This window comes from Caretta caretta, chromosome 6, assembly GCF_965140235.1.
Source record: "Caretta caretta isolate rCarCar2 chromosome 6, rCarCar1.hap1, whole genome shotgun sequence".
Classification (NCBI taxonomy): domain Eukaryota; kingdom Metazoa; phylum Chordata; order Testudines; family Cheloniidae; genus Caretta; species Caretta caretta.
This window is the reverse complement of record NC_134211.1, coordinates 42599122-42611166: the sequence shown is the minus strand read 5'-3', so window position 1 is coordinate 42611166 and position 12045 is coordinate 42599122. Positions and strand designations below refer to the sequence as shown.

General features: G+C 43.7%; 1 protein-coding gene across 2 annotated transcripts in view; it reads right to left on the bottom strand.

Annotated features, from left to right (window-relative positions):
• Positions 1 to 4309, bottom strand: part of BDNF (brain derived neurotrophic factor) — a 47713-nt gene extending 43404 nt beyond the window's left edge. Inside the window, exon 1 of one of the 2 annotated variants that reach the window (XM_048855123.2) lies at positions 4048 to 4309. In XM_048855123.2, the coding sequence (XP_048711080.1) occupies positions 4048 to 4050 (3 nt within the window). In that variant the 5' untranslated portion in view covers positions 4051 to 4309. Of the gene's footprint in view, positions 1 to 2975; positions 3359 to 4047 lie in introns of those variants that run through there. The other variant, XM_048855126.2, reaches the window with a different exon arrangement.
• Positions 4310 to 12045: the final 7736 nt, after the last annotated feature.

Genomic DNA, 12045 nt, shown 5'->3' with positions numbered 1-12045 from the left:
TCAATCCCTGGGTGACAAAGGGAAAACTCTAGTTGGGAAGGGGGGTTAAAGATGATTTTAAGTTAAAGGAAATTGCAGATTAGGGGAGTTCATTAAAACCAGTTGATGAAGAGGGAACACTTTTGATGTTGACCTCTTCTTGTCTGGTCTCCCACCATCTTGTGTTTGGTTAATAAATGCTTCTTATTTTGGGTTAGCTGGCATTCCGAGTAAGGTTAAGTTTCAGAAGCAAGTGCAGGAAATGGGGGAAAAACATGCAGATCACAACAAACCCCCCCCCCCCACTTGCCCATCCTCAACTCACAACCCTCATAGTAACCTCAGCAGCCAGTTCCCTGTGTCATTGTGCTATGGAGGAACATGGAGATGTTGACTGACTCCTCTACAACCAAGTCCAGGACTCTCATCAAGTGTTTCTCCAGTAGGGGAGCTAGATTATTAGACTTTAATGATTGAAAATGTAATAAACAATAATATGCGTGACGTCCCATGGGATTGCTGTATTTGTTTTCTGAGGAGGAAGTGGGGCGTGTGTGTGTGTTAACCATTTAAACTCTGATTGTTTTCTTATGTATATTAGAACAACGTATTTCCATTTTAGCTTTATTTGCGGAATTCGGTGTCCGTATTGAACATTCGGTGTAATATTTACAAAGTACCTTTCCAGGGAGGTTGTTTATCAAGTCCCCCTATCACAAGCGACAAGGGCTGTTGAGCTAAGAGTTATATGACACTGCTTTGGATTAGCCTGAGGTTCGTCGCATCAGGAACGGCGAACTATGTCTCCTGTTGGAGTAAGAAAATTCCCTTCCTCCCAGAACACCACCAGCAGCCCTACAATTTTCTCGGTTCAACTGTCAGATAAATTGGCAGCTACGGTAACTGGATAATACCTCCCTTACCGATGCATTCACGGGAAACCTTAGCCACTGTATTAGTCTGAGGCAGGGATTCGCAACCCACTAGGCAAGCGAACTCCGCAATTTAGACTGACAGCCGATTTTTTTCCGTATCAATCCGGGCAGTGCGGAGTGTCACAATATTTACTCCTCTTCCCCGCCTGTGAGTTAGATTTTGGGAGGCCATGGGAGGTAAAGGGAAAGGAAAGGGAGCGCTGCGCCTTTAACGGCTCCCCCCTCCGTCATGAGTCTCCCGTTCCAGCTTGCAAGCCCTGCCGAGCCGTATTTAAAGCGGCACCAGCTGGGCAGGTGGGAGGTGGCGGTGATGCTGGTGCCTCGGAGTTCCTTCGCCGCACGCTTTGGAATTGCATCCGCTGAAGCAGAAATCCCCCCTCCGACACAGCTGAGAGAGGAGAGGAGGCAGTTCCCACAGGGCTCGCTGGCTCGATTCCCCACAGGGCTCCGGGGGGAGGCCCAATCACTGTCACCCCCTCTCCTCCCGTTTGCGTGCCGAGCCGGGCGCCCCGTGCCTCCCTGCCGTGTGTGTGTGTTGTAACCACACCCCGTTGTGAAATCGCCCAGCCGGCGCGGGCTACTCCCTTCTTCCCCGAGCTACGTGAGCGCGGTGCTGCCGGAGGGGGCAGGAAATCGTCCAGTCCCCGGGGAGGGGCGTGCGGGGAGCGCCGGCCCGCCCGGGGGCGCCCACCCAGGGGCGAGCCGGAGCCCGCAGGTGACCCGAGAACAAAGGGCTCCGGCGAGGGGAATCACCGCTCTGCGGGGGAAGAGCGGGTCGGCCCCTGGGGTGGGGCCCGGGCAGCCGCCTCTGCTCCGGCTGCGGAGGGCGCCAGGGGCTGCGCGTGAACCGCCAGCGTCCGCGCAGCGAAGCGGATTCGTGACTCTCGGAGACACCCCCCGCCCGCCCTCCTCCTCGCCCGCCCCCGGCTCCCAGGGCCCAGCGCCTTGAGCCTGCATTGCAACCGCGCGGGGGAAGCCGAGGCGAGAGGTTTCCACCGAGCGAGGCTCTGCCTCCCCAGTTAAAGCCATTGCGCGCCTACTGGATGTGTAGCAGCTCGATCCTCCCTGGGAGGCTGAGAAGACATTGCACGCCCCTCTCCCCAGCTGCACTGCCTCCCTCCCTCCCCCCCCCCACGGCGCCCCCGGGGATCTACCTCCCCAGCCCAGACCCACGGGGCTCCCTTTGCACCGAGAGGGGCAGACTGACTTGAAACTGGGCTAGGGGGAGAGAAGGCAGGGAAGGCGAGTCTCCTCCGAGCCGATCCCCGTGCACTGGTGGAATGACACCCACTCCGCTCCGGCAAGTGCTGGGGGAAGCTCGAGAGGGGGAAAGACAAATAAACTCTCTCTGTGTATGAGAGAACAGCCCCCTTAAAGAGCCGGAGACCCCCGGAGCCTCGCTACCTGCGAGAAGCTTCTGCTACTGCTGCTGCTTTTCCAAACTGCTGACTTTCCAGAGCTTATTTTTAGCCCGGAGACTAAATATTATTAGCTACATTTCTACGTAGGAAGAATCGAAGGGGGGGAAAAAAGAGATAGATGAGCAGAAGGCTCACCAGAATGGTCTCCGATTGTTTTTTTGCGTTAAGGCTTCAGTGTTGTTAATTTCAGAAGCTCCCCGTTTTAATTATAGCAAAGTAGATACAGATCTTGATTTAGCAACACTCTAAGCGACATGCACAGTTCTTGCATACTATCATATGTAACACACATAGATGCATCAGTGATCTATCTAGAAATCAGTTAAGCTCTGTGTAGCTAAAGATCAGTTACATCTCTATCTAAAGATCAGCGGCATCTCATTATCTAAAGATCAGTTTAATCTTTATCTAAAGCATGCACACACAGAGAGAAAAGAGATTCTTAGATTTAAACAGATACAAGTTAACTTAAGTCTCAGTGAAATCTCATAAAGATTCTCCTACCTTTTCTATTCCTTTCCACACACAGGTCAGCAACAAAGGTAACAAAACTAGGCAAAGAGCAGGAAACAATCCCCACATAATAGACAGTTAGCAGCTAGAGGTGTTGTTGCTAGGGGGTTAGCACCCCTGTGCTTACCTTAGTCACAGCTAACACCACAAGCAGTGGCTAGATCTTGGAGATAAACACTTGCATTTCCCAAAGTTGACACCGTTATACCAACCCCCGGAGCTTGCAAGACTCTTTTTGCCCCCTATTCCAGCCTGCGCCGCTAGGAATGCAACTTCAGCCAGCTCCAAAGAGGCGACAGAACTGGGGCTTGGTTACAAGTGCGATCAGCTTCCTAAACGAGAGTCTCTCCTTCAGCCTGATCTTTCAGTGTAAGCTGATGTTCAGGGATAGCCGCCTTTTAAGGGCTACAGGATTCACTCCGGAGTCGAGGCAGATACCTGGGGTGCTCCCACCTCTGCCTAACCCAGTGCCCCTGTCCAAGGTACTGATCGAACCCCCTTTCCCCCCAGCGCTCCCAGGACTGCACAGGGTGCTCCAGGAGGAAAAGGACTAAAACCTATACTTTAATTAAGTGACACTTGGTACCGCTTTAGACAGTTCCGTTCATTTCCCACGCTTTGTCACGTGAATATTGCCTTGCCAAAGCCGTCCTGTTAATAGATGATCACATGTTGACTGGACCCTTTGCTTTGCAAGAGGATCACCCATTTCATTATCGGCTGCATTCACTTATGGACTTCTTTCTCTTCCCCTTCCCCCCAGCATCTGTAGATAGACCCAGGGTTCTTAATATTGGGATGCTGCTCCTTGTAGCCATTATAGTTCCTTGCATTAACTCTCTATCAATGGTGCATACAAATGTCAAGGAAATACCCACATATGCCACACATAAATCAGACTCTATGGCCATATAGAAAAGGTGAACGAGAGGAGAACTTGACAGAGCCATCAGCACTGAGCACTCAGATATTCCAGGTCCCCAGCTCCAAGTTTGTTATACGCAGTCTTTGCATCGCAATCTTAAAGAGCATTCAATTAAAGTTATACTGTCTAAAACACAATTCACCCGGCCTCAGTGGGTTGTATTCTTTGGCATATTAGGTACTAGAAAGCTGAGCCATGAGATTAGATACTGTTGTTAAGCAACGTCTCAAACATTTTTTGCAGTTATAGAAAGAGATTTTTTATTGGTACTCACCATTGTTTCTTTGCTGTCCTGGAGACAGAAGTGTCTTAAAATCCAGTCTCTCCAACAGATGCTGGAAGGTAATGTGTCTTGTTTGAAGTCATCATGTGAGAACTTCTGCTTTGCTCAGTGGATCGCCCACCACTTGGTGTGACTTATGAATCTAATAACCCTTTGCAATATCCGCAAGCTTAAACTCTCCACCACCTTTTGTGACTACAGAAGACAGAATGCAACTGGCAGGGATTTTAAAAAACCTAAAGATTTACGCAAACGCCTTAGCTCAGAGACACGTTTCCCTTTGAGTTCTTACGTGATTTTAATGAATGAGAGAGGTTACCAGTGATTACAAACTAACATGGTATAAAACGTGACACTAACCGCCTCCCAGTAAATTGGGAGTTTGACAGAAAGTTCCCGAGGAAAGTCTTTTCTGGACACTCTCTATACAATAAACTCAGCCTCCAGATCACTTTCCGACAACCTCCTGGCTCGCACCTGGGGCTGTGCAAGATGAGCTGGCTCTGGAGATTTGCATTGGTGACAGGTAAGGAAACATTTGGCTTTTTAGTGTCACGTTCACTCTAGCTAACACGGAAAGCACTCCTGGGACTTGTTGCATACTAGTTCCTGCAGAGTGTAGCCAAAGGAGGAATATGTACAGTTATCAAGAGTGGGTCACTTGGAAACCCTTGTAATTTACAAAAGCAGAACTTCTGAATAAACTTCTCTTTCCCACTCTCCTTTTGACACAGCGTTGTGAAATAAGATCTGTGTCTGATGTTCCTGGGGAACGTCTGGATAAGCGACCTCTGACTACAAGACTTTAGCATGAGGGAGATTGATCTGTTTTTCAACTGAGCAAGAAACATTCTTCCTGGACCTTGAGTGTTTTAGCTTTCTTAATTAGAACAAAAAGTTGCAGCCAAAAGTATGGGGATTTCAGCCTCTGTCTAGTGACAGAGTTTGAATGAAGTTATCGCTGCATCTAAGATACTGTAATGGCTTTAAATGTGAGTAACGACACTCGTATAGCCAACTTGGCGTCTTGTGCTGTGAAATAACCCAATTGGCGCTCGGAGCTAGCTCCGTGGAATTACCCAGAGAAACATCTTCGCATCATTCAGTGTCTCCTCTTCCAGTAAATTGATTAGCTGCAATTTAGTTAATCCAATTATGTGTATTGTTTGAAATAAGGGTTGCTGAGCGTGGTGAGGCTGAGCACGGATGGCTGGTGGCTATCTGTCAAGGGGCTCTCAGAACAGAATGGGCGCTAGATTACAAAAGCTTTAGTCAGAAGGTAGAAAAGCATCCAAGCTAATGGATAACATTGATATAGTTTAAAAGCGAAGGGAATAGTAAGGTGGATTCACTGATGGAGAGTTGCTTAAGAAACAACCGTAGATACAGTTCTAGTGATGGATATTGCACCTGATGTGGTGGATACATGCCAACGTACTTCATTGACACTGCTCCATGTCACCCCCCCCCCCCCAGCAATACAAAGACAGACACCTTAGATTAACTTAAAAAATCATCATGAAGGTATGTCAAGGCAACCCCCATAGTTCAAGTACTAAGTGTAGCATGAATTCTGTTGGTGGGGTTTTTCCCCCCTCATTTTTCACTTGTTGGGTCCTAAAAAATACATAACTTCCACTATGTTGCCACCGGTCACTCTGGTACTGCAAAAAGAATCCAGCTGTAGCTTGTGTTGATCGTGTCAATGCCTGCAATGTCAACCAGTGCCCACTGTAAATCCAAATTGTTGCATCCCTTTAACCAAAACTAACCTGATTAGTAAACTACATATTCATCTTGATTCACATCAGGATACCCAAAGCAGAAAACTTGTTGTCTTTTATGTTTCATTTTTATTTATTTATTTAAGGAAAGAAACCTTGTTAAGTTATATGATCATATAAAATACAATGCTATGAATTATTCTTTACAGCAGCTTGATCTAAGTGCAATTTCTCCCCAGTAGAAAATAAATCCCAACTATCATTTCTATAGAGGCTTGCATGTGTTAAAGTTTCATTATTTTGCCTTCCATAGCTGTTTTCTTATTTATTTGGTAATTTCCAATCCATCCTAGCTCTCAAAAAGCATGGGAAAAACAACCCCTTCTAAATATATACAAGTTTTCCTAAAAATGATAGCTTGAGTGAATATTTCTCTATATTTGGAGGAGTACTGGAGTTAAACTACAGTCTGATCAGACTAAGTTGGGGATCCACAGACAGTCTCTTTAAGTTTTTGGCTGTTATTCTCTAATACTATCCAAATGCAAGATGCAGAGGTGTTAATTTGATCTAAGGTTCATTGGGCCTCCCCCATGTTTATCATCATGGGATGTTATTTGAATTTTGTATGGTTGTTCCTGTGCTTTCCCCCATCCCCACCCTGGCTCTGAAAGTCATTGATTCAACAGTTTGCTTTGTCTGGAAGACAAAGACAAAGCAAACAGCATCTTCCATGACAACCATTTATGTTGATCCATGGAATAACCAGCAGATGCTGCCCTAAGACTGGTACAGCTGGCATCTTCCCTCTCTTCATTGTCCTGGGTGCAAGATGTTGTGGAAAAACTAAAAGGGTCTCTAGCAAAGCTGCCCAGAATAGCATTGCTGAGCCTCTTCCTTAAGAGCCAATCATGATTTTTTGCATAGCATGCTACAAGAAGGAATTATGCATAAAATCTTGTGTTGGCATTAGACTATCGTCAAATTATGACTATACCCACTTCTCTCATTTGCCTTGTGAACCCTCACCCATAAAATATTCTGAAGTGACAAACATTTCTTTTTCAAAAATCCAAGCCATATTTTAAAGATAAACAGTGTTGGTTATTTGGTAGGGAGCTTGTGTTTTCAAAAATTGATGTATTGTACTGAATGTGTTGATGTGCAGTTTACTAAGGGAATATCTTTAGACCCATGGAATCTTAATTCAGTGGTTTCTATATTTGAGATGAAAACACAAGAAATCTTATTTTTGATTACATGAAATTATGTATAGGCCTAAAAGTTCTAGCCCAACTATAGATACATGATAAATTCCTCCATGATCTTAGGTGGATGATTTTATTAGTGCAGTATTAGTTTTAGCAGTTCTTTCCATTTCCCACTTACTTTTCAGGTCTAGAAATCCAGTCTCTCATTTAAGCAAGCTCCAGCCACACCACTGGTAAGGACAAATACAAGCACTGTACCTACAACACTTTTCCGACCAGCTAGTCAGTCCTCATCTCATCAATGTGTATGTAGCCTCATTTCCTCTTTAAGGTCTTAGTCATTTGGAATGTCAGGATCACATGATTGCATCCATTTAGTAAAGTTAAAAGTGAGAGAATTCCTAATTACCAGAGAAGGAAAGAAAACCTGGCCCATGAGTAGGACAGATGAAACGAACACTGCCTTAGAGCATAGACTAAAACCCCAAGTGTCAACTCTTTCAGTAAGAATCCATAGAGTGAATGTATTTGGATATTCTTGTTTTTTTTCAGCCATTGACTTTTTTATTTCCTGAGGCAAACTGATGAGATATGCTGCCACAAACACACACACATACTCATTTAGAAAGCTATCTTGAAAAGCTTCTGAGCCAGGCCCTTATTTATGGTGAATCAACATAGTCCCATTGACTTCAATGGAGATATGTTGATTTACACTAGCAGAAAGTGTGGTCTTTTCTCTCTGGGCCAAATTAGGCATGGGGTAATTGAAGGCAGGATTTGGTCTACAATGTTTCAATCCGGTCAGCCCCCAAGAATTAGAATAGATCACATAGAACAATCAAGGCAGTAATGGGAATGCTGCTCAAGTATATAAAAGAGCAAAAGGTAATTGATGGAATCAATAGGGCTTGTAAGAGGCAACAGGAATTATTTAGTGATGGAGGAGGAGGAGGAGGAAGGAGAGAGAATACAAAAATTGCAATAAATTCCTCACATTAGTGTTCACAGGGGATATATTGGCCAAAAGTATTATGACATACACATTTTCTACGACAGGAAAGATAGTGAAGAAATTTCAGGCCACATTAGAACAGATGAGTGGAAATCAGGAAGGCATATGGCTCAGATCAGCTTCATCTCAAAATGTTAAAATGGTATAGGTGAATCACTGATAGAAAGTTAAGAAAGTTCCCTGAAACAAAGGTTTTATCTGAGGACTTTCTAGAAGCCACAGACTAATGACATATTTGCTAGGAAAGAGTACTTTACAATGACATTGCTTTATCCATCAAAGAGTGACACAGATTAAACACAGAAAACACCTATCACTTAACATTTATCCAGTCCCCATACTGATGAAATATTGTTCCATGCAGTACTTTCTCTAGTGATTTGTCTAGCCTAGATTTAAATATCCCATGCTATGAGGGTTCCCTCAATTCCCCTTGATCTAATATATCTTACCAATTTCTCCTGTTATTCAGCAGAAATTTTCTCTTTATTTTATCCAGTTGCTCTTACTTATACCTCCTTGTAACTGCTGTCCTTCCTTCCTCCTGTTTATATCCTTCACATATGCAGCAACATTTCCACAGTTAAGGAGGAAAGTGCTACCCTTATTAGAAAGCCCTATTTTTGCCTCTCTTTTGTTTCGAAAAAATTAGTTTAACCTGAGAATTGCCACATTTACTTTGAAGGCAAAAGAAAACGTTTCTGTAAAGGTTGAGGAAACTTCCAGTTGTTTTTGAATTATTTGTCTCTAGAAATTCCTCTGATTTAACAGTCTGAAATTGGCCAACCCTTCTTTGTCTCCCTCTAGCTCAAAAGTAGCTTGTTACTAATTCTTCAACTTTCCGTACAGTTACCTTTCCTTTAAAACTCTGTGCAGCTATCACAAGAGACTAGACTGTAATAAAGCAAAGATACTCATTTTTGTTATGGATCGTTTGGGGCAAAATCATGCTCCCACTGATTTAAGCTGCAGTTATAGGCCTAATTTTGCTCCTGTTTTTGTCAATAGGAGTTTGTTTTTGCCATTGACTTCTTTGGAAGCAGGCTTTGACACATATCTCTGTGTGTGAGAGCATATTACCCTCATTTGGCCGGTTGCAGCTTAGAAAGAACGTAAGGTGTCATTCTATAGCTGATAGCTAACAGAGATCTTCCTTTGTAGCACTTTTGGCTCTGTAAGACCAGGATTTCAGTCTTGGGGCTGAAGACAGGTAGGCTTTGGCATGGAGAAGTAGATTTTCAGAGTGAAGGTTATAACTACAGTCCCATTAGAGGGCTGATTTGACTTGACCTGTAACTCCAAATACATAAAGAATCTTCATGCTTTCACATTTTTAGCTTTAAATCTCACAATTAGACCATTTCTAAACCTTTTGATTAAACTGAACATGTATTTTGGAAGATTAAAAACAACTTTAACATTTTGGTAAAGCATCTTGTGTGTGTGTGTGTGTGTGTGTGTGTGTGTGTGTTCTTCAACGTGTGCCACACAATCAGAGTCGGACAGGTATCTAAGGTAGTAGACCACGTCTCTTGGAGTCACAGTGCCCCAATTAGGGTGGTATCCTAGTTTCTTTTCAGGAATAGATTTGGAATCTTGCCCTGTTGTGAGGAATGGATAAGCTCCCTGTATCCTATACCACTACAAGGGTAATTGCCCAACAGCATACAGGAGTTTGTTCAATGACGCCTTTCCCCAAAGTCTGTCTTGTCCTGTTGTGTTCATCTTTACTATGCTCTACATGCAGGCAAAGTTAGCAATCTTTATTCTCTAGCTTCTTTTATCCCTGATGTAGTTTCCCTTTTTTGCATCAGCCTGAAAACCAGTACATTCCATCCTTGTACCATGCACATGAAAATCAACAGGAGTCCTCATCCCACTTAGATACTAGCTACTCCTCCGACCAAGGCATAGTCTTCCTTCAAAGCACCAGAATGTTTCTGTTTTCTTGTAGTCTCCCTGAATATCAGGAAATATTATGTATTAAGTAAGCCTCAGGCACTGCACTTGTTACTTTGACAGCTTGGGGTACACAGAGAACACCCTTTAATGGACTCGCAATTAACTCATAGTTTGAAGAGAAGTTAGGTTCTGTTATTTAAAAACAAAATAGATTGTAAGCTATTTCAGGAAGACTTTATAATGGTTGTATTTTGTGCCTGTTTCTGTAATCCTTCTCCAGCCAAAACTTTCAGTAAGCAATACAGAACCAGGATCTTAGCTTGAGCCAGTCTCAGCTGGACTGGATGTAAGAGGGAGTTCAGTGTCAGAATGGAAGCGAGATATATTCCATGATTCATTTAAAATTTTATTTTATATGGTCTGATTCCTCTCCGCTGCCAAGCTCATGCTGACGCTTGGCACAGCTGGGCAAGGGACACACAAAGATGGCTCACGTTAGGCTACCTTTCCAATTCTCCCAATGCTGGGACTGCCCAGGGGCCAAAATAGCCCGTAGCAAATTTCAGAGTAGCCTCAGGGCCGCTTTAACCTAGGCGGGTTGGGACAGTCTATTAGGGATTGCTCCGTTGGCTTGGGCTTGCTGCACTCCAGATCTAGCTCTATATGCTAGAGTGAGAGGGAGAGCAGTTGGTGTAAAGTGGCTCTGCTGGCTTTGCATCAGCTGAGAATTTTCTCACAGTGGGGGAATCCTCAGTGGCCCACCTATGACTGGCTTCGGGTTCCTTTGCATTGCTCTGGAAGCACAAAGGGACCTGAGTGAGGGTTTAGGAGCTGGTCTGATATTTTTATATCAAATATTTATTTGCCTACCAGCTGTTATAAAGCTGTTGATTAAACTGCTTTATTTATTATTTATTTATTTTTTGTTATTCAGATAGCAAATACCACTGTGGCAGGCTTCTATGATGCACTTTAAATAACAGGACACATTTTGTCCTGATGTAACTTCACTGACTCCAGTGGAGTTCAGACCATATCATTTCATTTAGCTGCAAAAGACAAGAGAAGAGCTAAATGTAATGGAAACTATTGGCCCATATAAGTTCTCCTAGATGACCTGAGCAAAGTGAGCCAGTAGGTATCTCTTACTAGAATAAAACCAGAGACAGGCAGAGAAATCAGAACCTGGGGAAAAAAGAAACATGACAGCAGTAATCTGTTACTATTGCAACTTGATTACTGGATTCTTTGAAACAATAGTGGACTCTTTCTTTTGGTATTAAGGTAAATATTTTTCTTCTTGTAACCACAGTGACAATCATACAAAAACATAAATATGAACCAACCATTTTTAGCTGGTGCTTGGTTCAATTTGCTTCTTTTAACCCTACAAGTAGTCTGTATGTGGAAAAATGGGATACCCTAATAGGAAATTAAATTATCAACCGATCTGCCATGAGGGCTTCTTTAGGAGTGTTCAGTAAGGCCCTGGTTCAGTAAAGAACTTCTGTACTTGCTAACTTGAAGCACATGGATAGTCTTATTGAAGTCAATGGAACTATTCATGTTCATAAAAGTTAAGCGCATGCTTTAGTTCTTTGCTGAATTGGTGTCTAAAAGAGAATATTTATACACAGCCTGATACTACAATCTACCTACAGTCAAATGCCCCTCTGACTTCAGTGGGAGTTGTGAGTGAGTAACAACTGTAGGTTTGGGCCCTTAATTAGGGAGACAAGAAGCATGTGGTACCTGGGAATAAATATATCCATTGAGGAAAATATACACTCAAGGTATGTCTACATTACAGAGTCTATGTCGGCATAGCTATGATGGCGTAGCCCCTTACCGGAGACACAGCATACACTGATGGGAGTCTTTCTGCCAGTGTGGGAACATCTTCTCCCTGAATGACTTAACTATGCTAACAAAAGCACTCTTCTGTTGGCATAACTGTGTCTACACTGGGAGTTTTGTTGGCATAGCTGTGTCAGTTAGGAGCATGCTTTTCTTCATACCCCTGACTGAGGCCATGTCTACACTACAAACTTTCGTTGATGCAAGTTACATCAGCAAAGCCACCATAGTTAGTATCACTTGTGCATATGCATTCTCGGCTCACGTGGGTGCTGCACAT